Below are 23245 nucleotides of genomic sequence, written 5' to 3' on the forward strand. Positions count from 1 at the left end.
CACAGTGTCTCCTGTCTACAGGATTTGAAGTGCCGAAACATCTGACGTGTTGCAAATTGCAAAACAGATTGTTCCGTCCTTCTCTGACATGACGTGTGATGCTTGAGTAATGATTTACTGCAATCGAGTGCAGTTCAAACTAAGTGCTGTGTGATGATGTCCAACTCATCAATTTCAGATGGTTGCATAATTCTCATCCCACTCATGAGTCATGACTTTGTCAAATCAGCAGAGAGCAACTTAGTGTTACCAGTTTCTCAATTAAGGGACACATTTCCTTCTCTGAGCAGTACCTACTGTCTTTGGTCCATTTGCTTGACCACATGGGGGAATGCCATATGGAGCTATTAGCCGAAGCCACACCCCTAGGAGTGAGATACAGGCACCATGTCCTGTTCCTAGCAGTGACACATCTAGTGGAGAGGAAGAAATAGCTTTACGCTAACTCCCCATTGCTATCCCATTGGTTATATAGCCAGCTGATTATCACTTCGCTGGTGAGTGTGCAGGAACTGCTGAACGAGATAACGCAGGCCCTTTAACTGAGGCATAATAAGCTGGCCCTGTGATGAGAGGGGTCTCCAGTCTCTCCACGTGCCATGCATTGTGATAAGGCTGTAACAAGCTGACTCGCTGCCAGTCCCTCTTGTCTCTGTGTCTCAGGACGTTGTTAGAGTGCTAAAGATATTGTTTTGGAATATTACCTTTTGGGAAGCTGTGTGAATGCTGTGTGAATGTGTATCTCTACAACTCTGCTCATTTATACAAGTCTGCTCATTTATGGGTTCAATTGTTGTTCTAAATTCCTTCAGAATTTTGTTTCCTTCCTGTACAAAGGCATGTGTTTCATTTGACATAATACATTGTGGCATATAGCAAGGTCAATGTCTAAATCACTTCCATATTTCCTGCTGAAATATGGTGTTTTTTTACTAACAGGAATGCATAGTAACTGCTTCCAGATGCTCTCATTTATATACTGCTCTTTATGTTTTTTTTAGTGTAGGAGTGTATAATGTACTCTAGGTTATGTGTGTTTTATGGGCCGCATGTCATTGTTGGCGTCTTTACTCTTGATTTAATGTTATAGCCAGGAAGTATAAACAGAATATGTTCTGTCATTTGATATAGCTCACAATTTGATGACATTGCATAACTCAGGAACATCCCCCCACTCACTCTCTCCCTCCTCCACCCTCTGCCTTCGTCCAGCCCACATTTGTGGGAATGGAACATGATGGAGGACAAAGGGCCTCGTGTAGCCGACTACTTTGTGGTCGCTGGGCTGACCGACTCGTCCAAGCCCCTGGAGGAGGAGCTGCACTTCGACGATGCCTGTCCCAAGTCCTCCAAACCTAAAGCCCCCATCACCGATGTGGCCGTGGTCATCCGCTCCCTGGGCGAGGAGGTCCCGCAGGGCTTCACCTGTTTGGACGCCACACCCACTGGCCTCTCCGCAGAGCTCAATGGAGCTAGCCTCAGAGGGCCCCAGATCTTCCTGTGCTTCAAGCGAGGCAGAGATAAGCCCCCACTGACAGACCTCGGGTGAGTAGTAATCCCCCTCTCACTGACCCTTCGCTTGCCCAGCCGCGGCAGTGATGCTAATCCCTCCTCTTTCTTAGGTTGCTATAATCTACTCTCACATGCACGCACTCGTTTGACCCCATCTCTGCAATGGATATATATATTATTAAGTCGTCCCGGAAACGTAATGCAGAGCCTTCACAATTATAATCACTGTTTGGTTGTTGTTATTTAGAATTATTTGATTAAACTCTAACCCTGTTGACCTCAGGGAGTCACGGTAGGAAAATAGTACTAGCCGCCAAACAAATGGAAGTAAATATTGACCACCGGCTAGTAAGTCTGTCCACCCAACCAACCACTTTGGCATGTAACCACTAACCAGTGATTATACCTAGAGTAGGCCCCTTTCTATTTCATAAATTCAATTTTCTTATGGAATGATGTAAATGGTCCATGCCTTGTCAATGCTGCCTTGTATCATTTGTCTGAATCCTTGCATCACAGGGTCCTGTACGAGTGGAAGGAAAAACTGAAGCCAGGATGTCACATTGTCCAGACCACACCCTCAGGTCGCCCTGCCAACATCAGCAGCTCCTCGTCCCAGCGTATCTACATCACGTACCGGCGTGCCCCTCAGTGCCAGCCTCACACCTCACTGGCTGTGACCGATGTCTGCATCATTGTCCCCGGTAAAGGGGAGACACCCCCGCACACCTTCTGCAAGGTGGACAAGAACCTGAACAGCAGCATGGTGAGACAGAGAGCTCAGACTGTCACAGAGGTGGTCGCGGACAATTCTGGGCCCTGGGTACTTTAACTATTGAAAAATAGCAGTTATACAAGCTTGTAGATCTGCTATTTTTGAAAAATCGTGAAATTCTTTGAATATTTCAAATCCTTCTAAGGTTTTTTGAAAAACCTGTTTCTATGTCAGTGGTGCTCAAAGGACCCCCAAAATGATATGTATTTGGCCACGGACCCCCATCTCAAAATATTTAGTTCCAGGGACCCCCCAAGAAGCAAAATTTGAGTTACAAATGTTCACTTTAAAAAATACATATATTCAAAGATTTGCACACGTTTTCACGGCTTTTCAAAAATAGCAGATCTACAAGCTGTGAGCTTCTATATCTGCTATTTTTCAATAGCTAAAGTATAAAATAATTCCAGGCCCCTCCACCTTGGGCCCTAGTAACTCAGTCCCACTTTTCCAACCCTTGTGACGCCCCTGGTCACAGTCTCTGTACTGCATCATTTATCAGAATGTTTCCTTTGCAATTGTTTTGCTGATGGTCTACCTTTTCCTACATTCCAGTGGGGTTCCTCAATCTACTTGTGTTACAAGAAGTCTCTGGCTAAAACGAACACAACTGCATACAAAGCAGGTGAAGTAATTTGTGATTAAGTCATTTCTCATTTGTTTTGCTGAATTAAAAATGTTTGGGTTACTTGGGTTAGTGGTATTTTATGGTTACTCCATCTCTTTAATAAACAAAAAAGAATCCATAACCTTCAATTTGATTCCAGTTCCAATTTGGTCGGCTCAATTTATTTGTGTAATAAGTTCCAAATTCCCTTGTTTAGCCTGTATCCTGTGTGAGATTTCTTTCCTGATTGGATAAAATTGGTATCCTGACCTGAAAATGCATTCTCTGTTTACTAAAGAGCTGGAGAGACAGGGAGACCCCTGTTACTGAACAAACACTCTATAGCAATACTATCACAATATAAAGCTATTTAACAATCATTTAAAAAAAAAAAAACACAAAAAAACACCCCCTTTAAAGGCTAGTACACACTGCAAGATATGTGCTCCGATTATGCTCTCGCCAACCATTGTTGGCGCTCGCCGTCAAAACCCCCGATCTGCCGCAATATTGGGCTTTGCTTGCCGAGGTTTTGCTCGCTGTGTGTGAAAGCCTCTGTGAGAAGATCATTGCACGATTCCAGCTCTCGGAGAGAGCGTTTCTGAATATCTGTCAGGTTTGATATTTTGGCTCTATCGCAGACTGGGCTGCGATAAGCACTGGCAGAGACATAATCCTCAGTGTATTGTTCCTACTTTATTCTCTGGTTTTAACAGAGTTTCACACAAACTTCCAGCAGTGCACACCAAAATATCCCTCTCGAGAGTCTCGACCAATCCCTGAGCTTCATGCTGCTAATGTGGATTCCCTAACACTCCCACCCATCCCATTGTCCAGAAACACATACTAAAATACCACCCAACAGGGTCGCTATCGGCTGTGAGTCCTGTGAAATGTCTTGCAATGTGTGAACCCTTGTCACCGAACAATCATGTAGTGAAAACCACAATGATATTATGACAGTCGATTTCAAGAAAGCCACTTAGGTAGTGTGAAATACTTTAACGATCCGATGACTCCCCGACACTTCAAATATCTTGCAGACAGTGTACCTGGCTTAAACCTTTACATGATCTGTGTTTCTGCAGGTCTGCTGTGCAGATATCCTGAAGAGGACGATGAATCCTTCCCCCTGCCTGAGTCTGTGCCTATGTTCTGCCTGCCCATGGGGGCGACCATTGAGTGCTGGCCAGCCCACACCAAACACTCCTTGCCAGTCTTCTCCACATTTGTATTGACAGGAGCCTCTGCAGAGAAGGTACAATGACCTACTTAACCACCAAGGTTACATTTTGAGTATTATAAGCAAGAAATATATATGTACAGTATATTAAAAGAAATGTAAAATAGCAAAAAATGTAAGACCTATTTAAGTTATTTATTATGCAATGAGGTATATACCGGTACAAGTCTGAAGTTGTTAAGACCTAATAATGTAGACCTATGCTTTGGTGACAATGTGTGATGTGTGTACATTATTGCTCAACAAAAGATATGCATTTTCTAATGAGCATCACGCTGACACCTTTCAGCAGAAAATACATTATTTTTGTATAATAACTGTCACTGTAGATTCACTGTATTCTTTAAATGGTCCCCATTTCTATTTGTTTCTCTCCTGTTTTTGTGTCAGATATGCACTCACACAGCACAGCTTCTTTCGTTCCACACCGCTCTCCTTTTCTCTCTCTCTCTCCTTTATGGAATAGCTTGCCAAATTGATATCCCCTACTATTACCAAGAAAAGAATGCTGCGCAAAAGCTGAATTGATTAGCAAATTTTGCAGGTCCATGTGTGGAATACTAAATGCCAATGGCTGTCTGCATGGGAAAGCAATGCTATACAGAAGGAATTTCTCTGCTGACCTTTCTAATAATGCATTGCTCATCCACCACTATACTCCGGCACACAGATGTTTAAATGTGGAACGCCTTGTTCCAATCTGTTTCCTCCCAATGACCGCTGTTCTGCTGGCTATTCTCCTGGCACTGTCTTGCCTGCTGTATTTATTTGTGAGAACGGACTTAAAAGAGCTGAGGATATTTTCATTGCATCATCTTAGCTGCTTTATTTTAATGAATATTCCTCTCTGTATTTGCCATCACACTATACTGTAGGAATAAAAAGAAGTCCTTTGACCACAAAGTCATGTAATGCTAATAGGATTTTATAATGACTGCAGCAGAGAGCTTGCATAATTTCTCCATTTGTGGGTATGCAATGTGAAGTATAAGTATGACTTTCATTTGCGTTTATAGTTACAGTAGCCTATGCTTATAATCAGAATCTGTTCTTGTGCAGGTGTATGGGGCAGCCATCCAGTTTTATGAGCCCCACCCAGAGGAGAGCCTGACTGATCGACAGCGAGCCCAGCTGGGCCTGCAAAGCTCTGATTTCCAGCCGGATGGAAGCAGAAGCATCCACAGCAACAAGAGCATCTGCCTGCTGTCCCACTGGCCCTTCTTCCAGTCCTTCAGGAGTTTTCTCACGTTCCTCTACAGATACTCCATCTCCGGGCCGCACACACTGCCTATTGAAAAGTGAGCACATTTTATGGATTTCATTTTGTACTCTCTTAATGGAAGTCTGCAGGCCATGCAGGCAGTCAGAGCAAGTTTCCTCTTAATCTTGTTGACAGCTTTCAATGAATCCTCACAGTTGTTGTTTAGTTTTTTGTTGTTTTGCCGGAGCCCGAGGCCTACAATAACCTGGAATGGTCATTGTCCATCAGTGACTGACTCCCCATTGTTGAAACACAAATGCACGACAATCAGTCCCTCATGCCTTGTGCCAGAAATGTGCATTTATCCCATTACCTCGTTCCGTTTTACTGACAAACTCAACATGAGTAGGCATTTCTTATTTTACTGGGTGAGTTCGTAATTTCAAATCAAGTTATGGACCATCAAGTAACTGGACAGAAAGTTGCCAACATTTTATTACAGACTAAACAGAGACAGGGCCCCGGGATGCTTTGACTTGGTTGTTACTTATACACATCATTTGGTCTGATGTTGCGATTTGTTTTGTAAATGTGTTGTAAATTAGTCCCCTTTTCCTGCACTATTACCTCCATAGATGTATATAATTCAGCTAATGTTAGAGCTTCAATCACGCTCTGTCTTGTGCTGCGTTTTAGAACAAGCATAAATTCAACTGTTTAGGTATTGCACCGATGGAGAAGTCAAGTTGAGCAGGAAAGTCCTATGTTAGATCATAGTTGGTCAAATAAACACATGCTTATCAAAACATAATATTTGATTCATTAAAAAAAAGGCTAATCTTGCAGTTTGCCAGTAATGTCAACAAAACAGATTACAAATAAGATGGAAGTCATAGAGGTTCAGTTTCTGATAGACATTGCTCCCGGTCGGCTGTATCCAGTGTCCTGCTGAACTGGGCTTGCCTAGACTGCCTTCTTAATAATCCTTTAACATTTTATCCACAGGCATATCTCTCACTTCATGCAGACAGTCCCATTTCCCTCCTCTCAGAGACCACGAATCCTAGTGCAGGTGAGCCATCACTGCGAATCTGAAATGAAAGAGCCATGTTTGCATCTCTGTTTGAGTTGACAGTTGTTTTCGCATACCGTACACACTGCAGTCACAGAGATGAGTCTCCCACCTACTGATGCTCTGTTTGATCAGGATGCTGTTCTCACTATTCTCCTTTTTTTTCTCAGCTTTCTCCACATGACAGTCTACTGCTGAGCCAGCCTGTGTCATCTCCACTGCCTCTAAGGTACAGCTATAACCCAGTTAGCTCTATTTGCTGCCGTTTCACATTTGAATCTATATTTAATCTTCATTTCATCTGTATCAACTATCAACTGTGTGTGTGTGTGTGTGTGTGTGTGTGTGTGTGTGTGTGTGTGTGTGTGTGTGTGTGTGTGTGTGTGTGTGCGTGCGTGCGTGCGTGCGTGCGTGCGTGCGTGCGTGTGCGCGCGCGCGCGCGTTTGTTGTGTGTGTGTGTGTGTGTGTGTGTGCGTGTGCGTGTGCGTGTGTGCGTGAGCGTGTGTGTGTGCCTGCTCGCGTGCCAGTGGTGGAAGTCTGTCTACTCTGCTGCTGAACCTGGGTCCTAAGAATGCCGCCACCCTGTTGGTGCTTGCTGTCACCGAGCACAAGATCCTGGTCCACTCGCTCCGTCCAGCAGTACTGACCAGCGTCACAGAGGCCCTAGTGTCTGTATGTATCCGTCCTCCTTACAGAAATAACAGCGCCCTTTAAGCTATCACACCCTGGTTAACCAGTGCAATACTGTATGTGCTGTGAAAGGGTTTTCATCTGTGTAGCTCCAGAAGTCTTAAAAATCTGATCACTGCCTTCCTTTGGTAAATTCAGGGCATTGGTTTCCAACACTTTTGTTCTAAATTGTAACTGCTTTAATACATTTTTGTTAATATCTGTTTTAGTTCCTATCCCTGAATATTTTTCGTTTTCTGAGTATTCTGTCTTCTGATTTATATTTTAATAATGCTGTATATACTGTAAATGTATATTCCTGTTATTATTGTGTTGTATCTCGGCTACATTATGATGATGACTGATGAAAAACTGTAGAAACAGAAAAGCTCAATGTTAAGACAAATGTCTAACTACAGTACCTAGCTCCATGGTTACCATGAGAACAGGTCCCTGTTTTGCAAAGCACTGGTTATCATCATGGCCGTATTAGATGAGTTTACTGTCTGGGAAGCAGAGTATTGTTTCTTACGTAGTCCTGTTCTTCTTCTAAACATCATTGAAGGGCCTCTATCCATCTCTTACAGATGATCTTTCCCTTTCACTGGCCATGCCCCTACATCCCCTTGTGCCCGCTGGCCCTGGCTGATGTGCTCAGTGCACCGTGCCCATTCATTGTTGGCGTTGATTCACGCTACTTCGACCTGTACGTGCCCCCGGCGGATATCAGCTGTGTGGATCTGGACACCAACACCATCTCCCAGTGAGTAACCCCTGACCTCTCCTGCTTCATGAAAAATGGCCACCTGTAATCGCAACACACTCGGTCGAACATTATCTTCCCGTACATTAGGTTTTCTCAGGTCTGGAACCGCCATGGCTCTTTGTCAAGGTTATCGTGGTCTTCTATCAACACAAGCTTTGTCTTATGTAACTAGAGGGGGAGTGGAATGTGAAAAATTCTTTATTGCATAGGAAGGAGCATTGGGGTTCAACTGGTCTCCCACATAAATGCACTAGATTTGTCTTTTGCGGAGAGATTAAATTGTCAGTTCTGGTGTCAGTGAGTCTGTCTCCCTCCCCACAACTCTTCCTTGTGTTGCACGGCGTGTCCTCCCCCATAATGAAAACCATATGGTACGTTTTTCAGCAAAGATGACAAGAGGGCCCTAACATGGAAGATCTTGCCGAGGAGAGCCTGCAAGCATCTGCTCAACACCCTGGGCAAGCTGTACCAGCAGCTCATTGATGGTGAGTCCAAAATAATTCTGGCATTCTGTATTTATCTGTGCCTTTTAGGGCATCTGGGTCTTTTACCTATGCCTTTTAGGGAAAATACTGCACGTGAGTTATTCAAATGTTGACTCAGCCTTTGAATGTTAGCCAGCCATTTTTCTTTCAACTAGGCACTTTTCTCTAAAGGCACTTTAGTCCATGGTGATGTCAATTTATTCAGTTAACTAATGCATGATTGCTGAGAATCTTGGCAAAGAAAATGGTGGACCATAATCTAACATGACAGTGTGTATCTTTAAGCTTCTCCCAGCCTTTTCCAGTGCATCCCACTGAAAACATTGCAATTGCGAGATAGGGCTTCTGTCACAGAGATGTTAATGTTAATGTGCGGCTACATGTCATTGGGTTCTCTCCGCAGCCCACACATATAATGCATGGTGCTTATCGTCGCTGTCGGGCGGAAACCTCGTATCTCCAAGCCCTGCTTCATCATACAAGGCCGTCGCACAAAGGCAGCGAAAACAGCAGATCTACAAGCACACAACGCCTCGCACCGCGAGGCGTTGTGTGCTTGTAGATCGGCTGTTTTCACTAGTTTAAATCATTTTTAAAATGATAAAGGCAAAACCAACGGTTTTGGACATACAAGGTTTTCACCCGACAACGACATTATGCTGTGTGCAACCCACACAGGTGGTCTGCTGAGCCGTGAGGATGAGCATGTGCAGCAGAGGGTGACTGACAGTGAGCTCCATGATGGAAAAAGCCTCCACACTCTGGAGATGGAGATCCAGGAGGCCTTCCTGCGCTTCATGGCAGCTATTCTGCGAGGCTACCGGTCCTACCTGTTGCCCATCACTCAGGCTCCCTCAGAGAAGACCACTGATGCCAGCTCTCTCTTTGACCTCCAAGGTATGTCGCAAATAAAAATGCCATATTACACATTGTATTATCAAGTAGCCCAGTGGTTCTCAAACTTGGGGTCCCCAGGTGATTAAAATCTCACTCAACGGTAAACAAACCTACATAGGCCTACTGTAAGTGTATAGGGTATCTGCACATTTATAAAGTGACAATTTAAGGACTTTCAAGACCGTTTTAATACCAAACTGGCCAAACTGTCAAATATTAAGTAAGCAATAGGCGAACTGCGAGGCGTTGTGAACATGTAGATCTGCTATTTTCACAATACTTATCTGTGGAACCGAGTCACAATAAATGTAATACCTACAATTACAAGTGCTTGTCAGGGTGGGGGTCCCCAGTTCATATATGTTTAATTTGGGGGTCGCAGCCGTAAAAAAGTTTGAGAACCCCTGAAGTTGCCTAATCCAATATAATTATTGACGTTAAACTTATTTCCACTATGGTCCGCAAAGCTGGCTATTGATATTAGGCAAGCAGGCCTTGTTAACAAAACTCACAATACCAGACAGAAAACAATAAATCAAACAAGAAATGTAGATTTGGGGGAAATAAAGGAAAATAAGTTGCCAGAAATCATCTCCTCTCTTTGTCCCCATTGCTTCCTCTTCAACCTGTGTTAATCAGATGTGTGTTTCCTGCAAAGATATACAAGACACAGAGATACAGTACATTGTTAAATTACACAATCATGGAGTTAAAGTGAAAACGTGACAACATAAGACAGCAAATATCAACATTTGGCCCATGAATATTGTTATATCACTGTTTTACGTAATCGTATTCAACAATAGTTGCATGCAATTACCTATTATGCTCACAGCCTCTTGTGATGTTAATGGCTGGAGTCCAGGCATTGAAGTTTGGCCTAAAACACCCCTGTTTAAGTAATGAGTAATGACTAGGCTGATTTAGCTTAAACCTTGGTGGAAATTAGCCATGGCTGATATGTCATAGAAATTACCATGATTAATAGCACAGTCACTGTGCACATCTGTATGCTCTTATGTAAGCAGTGAACCGGAGAACTCCTTTCTCACTGCTGTATTAATATCCTTCAACTCAATTGTTGTTTTTGTGCCTTGACCCTTTCTCCAGCTTTTTGTACCAGCTCAACAAAGTAAATGACAAATTGTTCAGATATTATTGTGGTTGCTATTTTTGCCATAGGGTTCTTGAAGAGCAGAGACCGCTCCCATCAGAAGTTCTACTCGCTCATGATGAAGACTCAGATGTTCATTCGCTTTATAGAGGAGTGCTCCTTTGTCAGTGACAAGGATGCTAGCCTGGTTTTCTTTGATGAGTGCGTTGACAAGGTGAGATTTGCAACTCATTCGTATTACCGGTAATATATTTTCTGTGTCTGCCAGGAAGTCACATGGTTCCGCTAGCTGTCTCTTGAGTTATTAGGTCCCATTTCCTCTGAAATAAGCTTGAGTCATTTAGTGGAAGGAGTTATCACATCCTATCCTCTTGTTTAAAATGTGTAATTATTTTTGTGTTGCTTAATGCAACACAATTGGCTGAAATAACATGTGAATGTTTGTAATTATTTGGATGTTCAAGATACAAGAGGGTTATATTTGTCACCCACTCATACAGGTACAAGCAGTGAAATGTGTGGCATGTACCGCAAACTGTTTTATAACAACAACCAACAAGATGATAATGATAATACAAATACTAATACAAATGGAAGTTTCACTCTATAACATTACGCAACAATGTGCTTCAAGTATCGTTCTCCTTTCCTTCTCTTCTCTTTGTCTTTCCTCTGTTTTGCTTTTGCCTCCTTCTTTGGCATTTCTATTTGGTATCCTCTCTCTCTGCTGATCTTTCTTTCCATCTTGGTCCTTGACTGACAGCTATTTACCACTGGCAACAAGGTAAGAACCCAGAGCAGTAGAGCTGGCCTTTTATGTATGTTGTATGTCTTTGAGAGAACAAGTAGGTTATAGGCCTATTCATTGTATATTATAATACTATACTGTATATATGAGAAGTATAAACTGTACTACCGGTATGTCATGCTAGATCAGTTGTGCCTGTACATTAACATTATCATCTATTATCTACTGCCCAAACTCAAAAGCTCTTATCCTTTCTGACTCAGCTGTACTGGAATGTGTGTGTGTGTGTGTGTGTGTGTGTGTGTGTGTGTGTGTGTGTGTGTGTGTGTGTGTGTGTGTGTGTGTGTGTGTGTGTGTGTGTGTGTGCGTGCGACTGTGTGCGTCCGTGTGCGTCCGTGTGTGTGTGTGTGTGTGTGTGTGTGTGTGTGTGTGTGTGTGTGTGTGTGTGTGTGTGTGTGTGTGTGTGCGTGAGTGTATGTGCGTGTGTGTGTGAGACTGTGTGGGCAACTGGGCGCATGTGTGTGTGTGTGCGTGTGCTATGAATAAATCATGGACAGAGACAGTGAAGTTGAGAGTGCCTGAGTATCTTGTAGGGTAGGCTGAGCATTAGCTGTCCCGGTGTGTTAGCGATCTTGGTGTGCGTTATTGAATCAAGGGCCATTATAGTCAACTGTCCTGAGATGCTGTGCAGTCTTCTTGTAGACGCTGAGGTGGCTCAAAGTCTGTGAAATGAATTATTTGTGCTTGCCATTACATATTTCCCCTGTGTATTGTCTGCCTCTCCAACAACCTTTATTTAATCTGTAGAGGAGTCGATGAGAAAGACATAGACGAGGGCAACAATCAAAATTAACTACACTTTCACTGTTGGTGTGTTGTAAACTGTTGCCATCAATATCCTATGCATTCTGTCTCGTTCACAGCTGTGTGATGCATTTGGAGGAAATAAAAAGCTTTCACAGCTTACACAAATAATTGTTCGGTTGTCTGTCGACAGAAACAACAAAACAATCCCTCCCTGAGTCTTTGCTATAGCAAACTTGTGCAATCAGGAGGTCACACTGACGTGTATCCGATGACCCATCAGAGATCCTGTATGTATGGTTATTCAGTGGAAGCATTGATTCATTTTGAACGTGAAGATAGTAACAGGATGATTGAGAAATATCTTTCAAAGAGGAAGGAAGGAAGAGCGTAAAAGCAGAATAGAATCAGAACGAAGGGAATAAGGAGGTCAATGAGAACTTCAGAATGAGTCAAGTGAATCATTCACTTGACTGAGTGGAACGCATCCTGTAACTTGCTAACACGCATGCAATCTTGTGAGCATTTTTGTAGCGTTTGAGTTGGAATGGCTTAATAGGCGCTATGCTCCTTTGCATCCACGTAACAGACATTTGTGACTTCCATCAGTCTTTACAAGTGCAAGTGTAGAAGTGGAATTACCTAATTAGAGCTCTTATCGTTACTGTTTCTCCCGTGCAGAATGTGGGCACTGTGCAGCAGGCGTCCCTCCACACAAGGCTACTGATAATGACACACTCACAGGGATGTTGTTAGCTGAAGGATCGTGTGATGGTTCAGTGCAGACTCACAGCCAGAGCTGTACATTGTAATGGTGTCTTGTTCCCAAACCAACATGACTTTATGCAATTACATCCAGGTCAGTGGAGTCTGGATTAATTTAGTCCCTGGAAAGGGAGGGAGGAGCGTGGATCAAACCTCCGCCTTCACACTGACCTTTAGATAAGTGGAAGTGGGGCACAGGGCCATAATCCTAATATTGATCTAGCCATCGCTGACATCTGTTTGTCTGCACTGACTCTCATATCTGATCTGATCTCAGCGCTCATATCTGTACAGTATACTGTGCTGTCAGTGGGCTCCGTATGCACGTCTATCACTCCCAGACAGCTTTAGCAGCTCTTCCAGCCGACAATATAAAGCAGAGCCCAGACAATGAGTGTGTGTGTTTTGTCTCGCCCCAGATGGACAGCGAGAGGCCAGAGGACACCAGACTGATTGAGCTGGATGAGTCCCATCGCAGCGAGCACACGGTCTACATCAATCCCCCAGAGCTGCCACCCTTGCCTCAGGGAGAGGAGCACCCTCTGTGTTACAGGTACCATACTGTCCACATAGCAAAATCCTGAGAGTCAATTTCACTCTGAGAGTGAAATTCTGGGTGAAATTGACAGTGGACACGCTCTCTTGCTTACATTTATGTCTGGCTCACATACAAATGTTCCTGAAATCCCAGACTCTCTTCCCAAAACGAAGTGTGTGATAGAGGCTGGCAACGCCAGGCAAATACAAATGTAGTGCGGACACACTCATGCACGCATGCACGCACGCATGCACGCGCGCACGCACGCGTGCGCGCGCACACACACACACACACACACACACACACACACACACACACACACACACACACACACACACACACACACACACACACACACACACACACACACACACACACACACGCATGCATGTGCACAGTGTGTGCGCTTTGCAATCACGCATGCACGCACACACACACACACACTCCCAGAATACATCACAGTGCCTGCAGAGAGCACACAATGCCTCTCCTGAGGGAGAGCCGAAGCTTAAATTGCCTCTATTGTTAAGCACTTACTTACTGCAGTAAGGCTTTGTGATTATTTTGAAAGGAAACACATCAGCTCTCAGATTCTGCACTCCATCTTCCTTTGTGTCTTTGGCTTCACCTAGTGTCTGTGTAGGATAACGTGCATTTCATGTTTATTTCCGTACTTGTCAGAGGTATCTGAGTCATTGTGTCTTTTTGCAGCTATTCTGGTTTCCCTGTGCTGAATGCTAAGCTTCTGGAGCCAATGGAGGGACCGAATCCCCCGACAGCCAGCATGGCCTCACGCCACAGCAGCCCCGCCAGTCCCTCAGCTATCTTCAGGCGCTCCAAACAGGTCAGCCATGCAATACAGAATTATGCACATTACCCATGCATGTTTTACCAATTGCAGTTGATATTCAACAATCTGATTCTCTTCAATCTACACAATTTGTTTGGTATGGGGCAATCATTATTAATTTGCATCTAGCTTGTATGTGTTTCATGTATAGGCACCAGGGCAGGAATTTCAGGGAGGCCATGATGGCCATGCCCGTTGTTGCCCCTCAGTTTGGCCTTGTGCCCCTCAAAACAATGGCATGGCCTGTGGCCACAGTGGCCTTAATGCCCCAGCTGACTGTACCACTTTCTCCTCTGTCTCTTTCTTGTCAATATGTAGACAGTAGACACAAGTGTCTCTTTCTTTTCACGTAGACACCGGTGTCTTTTGAGATTCTGAAATCTTAACTCCCCATCTTTAAACCAATCCAGTGACTTTGATTGGTGCAGGGCTGAGCATGGATCAGATTGTAAATACCATTATTTATCTATTTCACTACAGATTAAGTTATCATTTCTAACCCTTAAATTCAACAAATTGTTTCAATGGACTAAAATCTTGTATTATTTGATGTTCTTCCTGCCCTGGCAAGTGGCTTTGCCCCTAAAATGACGAAATTCCAGGCCAGATAGGCACTGTATGCTTTTAAGTTGTAAGTTTGGGCATGGTATTGGTGAGGTTCTGGTGATAAATCTGGGGATTTCAGACCATGTCTGACAGCTTACAATGCTGTTCGATGGCTAAATATCCACTGCCTTTTCTAAAATATACTATCTGGCACCTTTTGAACACTGTAAATACATCTTCACAAATGAGAGAGGTGTATGTGTCCCAAATGCATGTCTTTGTAGTTATTGAAACATATACCATAAGATCTCCTAGGGGGTGAGCCGTCTTGAAGAGGGGTCTGTCTGTCTGATCCCTGAATATGTTTTCACATATTGTGAATATGTTTTGTGTGTGAACATCCACAGGGAAGCCACGCTGTTATTAGACCTCCTTCTGGGACCAAAGCACATTCTGGATGAAACTGCTTTTGGCCTCAGAGGTTCTTTAATTGTTAAAGGAAAAGAATGTACATACTGTACATTTGCTCATTTCTTTTCTCTCCATGCCTGTCAGGAGATCAGATCAGCACAGCGCATGGCCAAAACATACTCCTCCATGCCTCAGATGTGGTCCAAGTGTCTACTGCGTCACTGTTTTGGCCTGTGGTTCATCTGCCTGCCAACTTACGTCAGCACCTGTCACTCGAAAGTGCGGGCTTTGCGAATGGCCTATGACGTGCTGAGGAAGATGCAGGAGAAGAGGCTACAGGCTCCTGATGAGGTAGGAAGCCACTCAGCCATTAACTTCACCGTAGATCAGTGACTCTCAACCATTTTTATTTCAAGCAACGCCAGTTTAATATGAAATAGGTCAGCCATGGACCCCCATTTGATACAATTCTTATCCCTGGGACCCCAGTCTACACTGTAAAGTGTTCATTTAACTCTCAGTGTACTCTATGAGTTACAGACCAGACCCAGTAAAGGGTCCATTCGGTTCCTAACTATCAATCATTTACTCAGGACCCCTGGGAACGCCCCTCCAAAACCCATGGGGTTCCACAGGTACCACATTGTGCAGGGCGGCATAGCTCAGGGGTAGAGAAACAGTTATTAGAGCATGAAGGGTTCCCAGTTCGAATCCGGGCTCCCCCTGAGTTAATGTCGAAGGGTCCTTGAGCAAGACTCTGAACCCCTAATTGCTCCCGGTGAGTAGGTTGGTGCCTTGCATGGTTTCCTCTGCCACTGGTGTATGAATGTGTGTGTGAATGGATGAATGTAATGCACAATCTATGTAAAGCGCCTTGGATAAAAACGCTATATAAATGCACCATTTACCATTTGCATTGAGAACCAATATTGTAGAATATGGACTTTACTGTGTGTCGGTATTGATGAGCGGGATATTTATGTGGATTAAATTAAATTGAAAAAGAAAGGCATTATGCTGTGTTTGTTGCGACCGTCAGGGAGCAGTTTACTATGAAAACCTCCACCGGCCGTCCGTCCGTCCGTCCGTCGGTCGGTCGGTCGGTCGGTCACACGTCACACGTCACACCTTTGCCCTGCTCATATCTCCGCATCAGTATATAGGGCTTGTTTGTTTATTGTATGACATCACACCACATCATCAGCTGTGGACTCTGTGATGTCATCGTATCGCATCAGTATATAGGGCTTGTTTGTTTATTGTATGACATCACGCCACATCATCAGCTGTGGACTCTGTGATGTCATCGTATCTCCATATATGGCCATCTCCGTATATGGAGATATAAGTCGTCCATGCCCAAGTATGGGCTGGTGAGGTCAGACTTTGTGTGATGCGTAGGTTATCTCCATATATGGAGATTCAACATTCCAGGCAATGCTCTCTTCCCTGGTGAGAATTGCCCCTTTATATAGGGCTTGTTTGTGTATTGTATGACATCACGCCACATCATCAGCTGTGGACTCTGTGATGTCATCGTATCTCCATATATGGCCATCTCCGTATATGGAGATATAAGTCGTCCATGCCCAAGTATGGGCTGGTGAGGTCAGACTTTGTGTGATGCGTAGGTTATCTCCATATATGGAGATTCAACATTCCAGGTGTAACTATGGCTACCCGTATGACGTGAGAGGTGGAGGTTGTTGCGACCGTCAGGGAGCAGTTTACTATGAAAACCTCCACCGGCCGTCCGTCCGTCGGTCGGTCGGTCGGTCGGTCGGTCGGTCGGTCACACGTCACACCTTTGCCCTGCTCATATCTCTGCATCAGTATGACATCACACTGCTAGCTTCGCTGCTGGTGATGTCACTAGCTATGATGTCACTGTGACTGTGCACCATGCCCAAATTTGGAGATCATGTGTGGCAAAATATCAACAAACGAGTGAAAGGCCTTTATCAAGTAACCATAGCAACTAAAAATCAACAAATTGTGCAAAGTGAAATATCTTTATCTGGTAACCATAGAAACCAAAATAATCAACAAATATGAGTATTTGTCCCCTTGTAGTATAGATAGATGTGGGAATGGCTGACACAGAACTCCATATTTGGACATAGAAGTGACAGACAGATGATATCTCCATATATGGGCATAAAAGGGCATGGCTGATGGCTGAGGACTGTGTGATGTCATCATATCTCCATATATGGAGACATAAGTTGCTCATGCCCAAATATGGGCTGGTGAGGTCAGACTTAGTGTGATGCGTAGGTTATCTCCATATATGGAGATTCAACTTCAATGAGTATATAAGACCGGCATTATCTACCGACAGCTGCTATAAGCCAACCCTGGCGATAAGGTCTGAGTCGAAGAAATGCTTCTTTCCTGGCAAGAATTGCCCCTTTATACTGTAGGGCTCGTTTGTGTATTGTATGACATCACGCCACATCATCGGCTGAGGACTGTGTGATGTCATCATATCTCCATATATGGAGACATAAGTTGCTCATGCCCAAATATGGGCTGGTGAGGTCAGACTTAGTGTGATGCGTAGGTTATCTCCATATATGGAGATTCAACTTCAATGAGTAACCATGGCAAACTGTCAACTGCCCGTATGTCTTGATAATTGGTAAAACAAATTTTTTGGCCTATTTGTGGAGATAAGCGACCAACGGTCGCTTATCTCCCGATTAGGGAGTCTTACTGGTATTATACAGTGTGCTCAGTGACCTGGTAGTCAGGGATTTATGTTAATTATTTTTATAATTGTGTGGCATGTAATCCCTTGTGGGATGGGCCTTTTAGAGACTACTGTATTACACAACAGTCAATTACCTTTCATTAACTCACTGTGTATCATCGGAATGTATTCTAGAGCAGTGGTTCTCAACCTGTGGGTCGGGAACCCAGGTCCCCAGATGATCCCCAGTTAAAATATGATTATTTTGGGGGTCACAGCCTGAAAAGGTTGAGAACAACTGTTCTAGAGTAAAAATGTGCAGTCTGTGTTAATCATTCTGGCATTTTCCACTGGTTCAAGGTGTGCTACCGCGTGCTGATGCAGTTGTGTGGCCAGTATGGCCAGCCGGTCCTGGCCGTCAGGGTGCTGTTTGAGATGAAGAAGGCTGGAGTCCACCCTAACGCCATCACGTATGGCTACTACAACAGGGTGAGTGACAAGAAATCATTTGTTGATGTCGGTCAGAAAACTTTCCATATTCTAACTTTTTGTGATTTTATCGTAAATGAATGCCCTACTTGATTATACTACAGCGTCACACGAAAGCATCAAAGTATAGCAGATCCACAAGCTCAAAACGCGGTGCCAAGCTACATGTTTTGAGCTTGTAGATCTGCTACTTTTGATGCTTTTGAATTTGAATCCTGAAAAGTAACAGTTTTGGACATATGAGGTTTCCACTCAACAGAGACGATATGAACAAATCAAGCTATTGGTTTAGCATTAGCACAATAGCGGTTGTGTATGTAGTCTCATCCAAATGTATGAATGAATGGACCATTGTAAAGCGCTTTGAGTTCGCAACTTTCTTAGAAAATATAAAAATGCAATCCATTATTATTATTGTTATTATAGCACCTAAACAAAAAGACATATCAAAAAATGCTATCTAAATAACACGTATGGTCATTGAATGTAGGCAAGTGCTCCGGTAAGTGCTATGGGCTAAGGTGGTGGTCATGACCTGATTCTCCTTTCTCCTTCTCCTGCTCTCCAGGCAGTGTTGGAGAGCACCTGGCCCTCCAGCACCAGAGGAGGCTACTTTCTGTGGGGAAAGCTGAGGAACGTGGTCTTAGGTGTGATCCAGTTCAAACAAGTGGGCAGGAAACAGCAGCCGCCACTCAGAGATCCTCAACTCTCAGGTCAGGACCACCATGACAGCGTCACCGTTAAGACGACCCTCAGCCACACTGACACACCAGGCATTAGAATAGGACAAAATTATTGAATATAATAATCCCAAGTGTGCTGGAAGCCATTTAAACTTTTTTGTCAACACAGCTGAATAATGCCTGGAAAATGAATAAGCCCCTGAGTTGTTTAAGGTTGCATGAAGTTCAACCTTTTTCTGAGTATCAGCTTTTCTTCTTTATGAATAAATAATACATTCATGATAGAATAATGCATTTTTATGTCCTCTGCCTCTGTATAAATTGAGATTTGAATTTGGGTTTATTTTAGGGACGTCTCTACTACCAACCTTCCTCCCTTGTCGCAGGTGCCCTTATTATATTACATTATGTCAGGGGTCTTCAACAGGTGGTCCGGGACCCCTAGGGGGTCCTCAGAGTTACTACAGGGGGGCCGGCAAATCTTTGATTGATAGGATCATTCTTTTAAAATTAACAACTTGAACCCTCGCATCCCAATTCTGAGAACCTTCGCCAAAAATAGCAGATTTACAAGCTCTCAATGCCTCGCAGCGTGAGGCGTTGAGAGCTTGTAGATCGGCTATTTTTGGCAAATAGGTTTGGTGTAGAGGTAAAAAAAGAGCAGACCAAGTACAGAGTGAAAGGCGAAGTTTAGTAAGTAACGATGATTTAAGTGGTTAAAAGTCTGAAAAGAAAGAAAAAACATCAACAGGAATCTAACAGACTGTTGACAGCGCTGTCAAACAAGTTTACGAATCTATCTATGAAATCAATGAAAATCTGTATCACACATTTATACAATATATGTAGAGGGGGTCCCTGCTTCATGTCTCTCTCAGCTAAGGGGTCCTTGGCCTGTAAACGTTGAAGACCCCTGCATTATGTCTCATCGGTTCGAACCCCCTCATGAATTAACGTTGCCTCTATTCTGGGTCAACCTCCCTCAGATGGCAGTGATCTTGACACGGTCAGCCACGGCAGTCTGGACAGCACTAATGACTCTGCTGAGCACGCCTCCATCGACGCCGACTTCACCAAAATTGACTCCAGCGATGACAGATCAAGCACAGGTAGAAAGCTGCATCCAACACACTGTTCCCCCCCCACTCACATCACTCGATTTTTCCTTCCATGTTCCATATCACGTCACTCTGTTATTACCACCCAGGGGCGTCACACCAAATTCTGGGCCCTGGGTACAAGGATTCACTGCGGGCCCCCCATGAATGTTAACTATTGAAAAATAGCAGATATACAAGCTCACAGCGCAGATATACAAGCTCACAGCGCTCACAGCACTCGGTGCCGCGCTGTGAGCTTGTATATCTGCTATTTTTCAATAGCTAAAGTTACTAGGGCCCCTCCACCTTGGGCCCTGGTAACTCAGTCCCACTTTCCTACCCCTTGTGACGCCCCTGTTACCACCTGCCACTCGCCGTGTCTAGAGTGGTTTATGGTGGCGGTTTGAGGATTTGTTTCAGAGGCCAATTGAAAAGGAGAGGAAAATGAAGGGGGATTTTCTTTTAAATAAAATGCACCACGGTATGATACTGTATACAATACTGTACTGTATACTATATCCTTGTCACGAGTGATCCCAAGAGAACAAAGACGATTTCTTTGGTTTGCTTTGATCTTTCAGAGAAGAGGGAGGCGTTTCAGTACTGTATATTCAGATGTCAAGTTTCTGCTTTCTTTTGTTGGTTTGGTTAGGTGGCCAGTCTGACCAAGGCTACGACTCGCTGTCCAAAGAGGAGGAGCGCGTGGGAAGCAGAGAGGGTGACAGCATGCTGTCGGGGGAGGACAAGGGACCAAGGGATTCCGGTAAGTTCTGCAATTTCAATTGTTCGTGTAATCCTTACCCGCTTAATGCCCCCTCCCCCTCCTTGGGTGGAGACGTGCAGTCGTGCAGTGCAGTGTATCAGCCAGGCAGAATACATTTTCTCCCTTTAAGTGCACCCAATATCATCTCCCTAAGTAGGTGTAATGTATTCCCCAGCATATCCATTTGATGTTATATTTGGATGTTTTCGAGATAGGATTTCAGTTTGATGGATCAGACCTGTTACGTAATCAGGTGATCTCACTTCTAACTGCAAGGCTGATATCGTCACTGTCGGGCTGAAACCTTGTATCTTCAAGTTTCAAATGTGTACGTCTTTTGGTAAAGCAAAGCCCTGCTTCATCATACAAGACTGTAGCACAAAACTAGTGAAAACAGCCGATCTACAAGCACATTTTGTAGATCTGCTGTTTTCACTAGTTTAGTACATTTTATAGATGATAAATACAAAACGAATGGTTTTGGACACACAAGGTTTCCACCCGACAACGACGATATATTGTGATGCTGTTATTACCTTTTAAGGATGAGGCCTGACTCAGTTTTAGTTTCAATCATGATCCCCCTCCCCCCACCACCTTGTCTTATGACATGCCTCGATAGAATTTAACTGCTCGCAACTTAAGGTTTCTGCGAGTAGAAATGGGTATCCCGTATCCTATAGAGAACCTTGCAACAGACAGTTTTGGCACCTCTCCATCCCTCTGGCAAACCACAGAGGTCTTTCAGGGGGGGCCCTGCCTGGGGCTGTTGGCATAAACAGAAGTGTTGGTTGTTCCCACAGCAATGGCATGTGACTGTTTAGAAAGTATAGGATTTCGTCCAAGGAACCACTTGAAAGAGACCTCAAGCTGTGATTTTCTGTAATGAGCGGATAAATATTTGTATGCAAGGCACTGTCAGATGAGGATAAAATGAGATACTCATTTCAAAACAAGTTGAATGTAAAACTAGTATAGTGTGTTATATCGCCTTTAACAACTCTAAAGAAGAGAACTTGTTAATACATACTGCCTCTAGAAAAACCCTGCATCAACATTAGGGATGGGACGATGTGAGAATTTCATGTCACGATTATTGTGACCAAAGAAATTGCGATTTACAATATTATCGCGATACTTTAAATATCCTGGGGCGGAACATTTTCCAAAAAATTGCAGATGTACAAGCTTGTAGATCGGCTATTTTTTGGCAAAGAAATTTGGTAGAGAGAGAAAAAAAGACTTAAATGGTACCGAATATGCAGCTCGGCAAATAAAAGGTGAATTGATCCCAGTGCATGACGGACGATAAACTTAAATCTTCACAGTACGATTATTGTGAGTGTTTTTTATCCCGATAAACGATAATTTATGCTTTCTCCTCCCAGGTGAAGGCAGCGGGCTCCATTCCGTCCCTTCATCAAATGATGCAAACCTTCCGTGTGGAGGTCTGCCAAAGAATGAGCGGCCAAAGTCTCTGGACCTGTCAGGCGGACTGAGGCCACTGAGTTTCAGCTCTGCCAAGCAACACCAGCTAGCTGCCAGCAGACTGCTAGATGAGGTGGAGGAGGAAGGGATGACAGGGACTGACGGCAGCAGACAGAAACCCCTGGTGGAGAGAAGCGTGAGCTGTGCTGTCGCGTCAGAGAGGACTGATGGCAGTTTATCAGTGGAGAGGAGCGTCAGCTGTGACGGAGGTGTGACGGCGAGGCGGACGGACATCGAGGTGGGCTTCGACCCCCTCTCGCTAATGGCAGCTGAGACGGAGCAGGCGTGTGGACCAGACTGCGGTGGGCTGGACGGCGACGGGGCGCCCGCGGCCCGCCGCGATCTGGCTGAGGAGATCGAGATGTACATGAATAATGTGGGTAGCCCCCTGAGGAGCCACGCCCCCAGCATTGGCTTGCAACAGAACCCCTCCAGCCCAGCGCTGGGCTCTGCCCCCTCTCCCGACGCGTCCCCTCGGCCCCCCGCTGTGCTGCAGCGCGCCAACACGCACCGCCTCCTTCCCACCAAAGGCAAGGAGCGCCTCAAGCCCTCGCCATCTCTCCCTCTGGGTGTCAAGGACAGGGAGAGGCCCTCCTCCCTCGTGTCCCCTGCTTCGCCAACCCCCTCCACCTCGTCCTCCTTCTCCATGGACTCGCTCTTCACGCCAAGCCTGGACATCTTCAAGAGCAGTGTCATATCAGCAGGGAAAGGCGTGGCAGAGAAGGCCAGCCGTCTCTATTCGCGTCTGTCCTCGCAAACGTCACTGACACAGGTATATACAGTGCATTGCACGCACGCACGCACGTGCACACGCACACGCATGCACACACGCGCACGCACACGCACACACACACGCACACACACACGCACATCTCTGGTACTAAATATCCTATGGTGCTTCCCCGTTTTTATTCAAAACACACATTTTGCTACTACTCATACTGATGTTGTCCAAAACTCACATAAACCGGTACACATTCTCTCTAGTCTGGGGTGTATAAATTAGATTTTTCAGATCCCATTCCAA

General features: G+C 44.5%; 1 protein-coding gene across 1 annotated transcript in view; it reads left to right on the forward strand.

Annotated features, from left to right (window-relative positions):
- Positions 1-1234: 1234 nt before the first annotated feature.
- The window catches only part of dennd4a (DENN/MADD domain containing 4A), a gene marked incomplete at both ends in the record, with an annotated part of 29126 nt that continues 7115 nt past the window's right edge, over positions 1235-23245 (forward strand). The window contains 21 exons of the mRNA XM_080736907.1: positions 1235-1545; positions 2032-2278; positions 2843-2912; positions 3983-4152; positions 5197-5435; positions 6344-6410; positions 6581-6639; positions 6938-7082; positions 7667-7842; positions 8230-8330; positions 9009-9227; positions 10410-10555; positions 11105-11125; positions 13078-13211; positions 13908-14040; positions 15148-15354; positions 18056-18184; positions 18753-18897; positions 19854-19976; positions 20620-20730; positions 22119-22990. Coding sequence (XP_080593033.1) covers positions 1235-1545; positions 2032-2278; positions 2843-2912; positions 3983-4152; positions 5197-5435; positions 6344-6410; positions 6581-6639; positions 6938-7082; positions 7667-7842; positions 8230-8330; positions 9009-9227; positions 10410-10555; positions 11105-11125; positions 13078-13211; positions 13908-14040; positions 15148-15354; positions 18056-18184; positions 18753-18897; positions 19854-19976; positions 20620-20730; positions 22119-22990 — 3825 coding nt within the window. The remainder of the gene's footprint in view (positions 1546-2031; positions 2279-2842; positions 2913-3982; positions 4153-5196; positions 5436-6343; positions 6411-6580; positions 6640-6937; positions 7083-7666; positions 7843-8229; positions 8331-9008; positions 9228-10409; positions 10556-11104; positions 11126-13077; positions 13212-13907; positions 14041-15147; positions 15355-18055; positions 18185-18752; positions 18898-19853; positions 19977-20619; positions 20731-22118; positions 22991-23245) is intronic.

The sequence above is a fragment of the Nannobrachium achirus genome (assembly GCF_963921795.1).
Source record: "Nannobrachium achirus genome assembly, chromosome: 11".
NCBI classification, from domain to species: Eukaryota; Metazoa; Chordata; class Actinopteri; order Myctophiformes; family Myctophidae; genus Nannobrachium; species Nannobrachium achirus.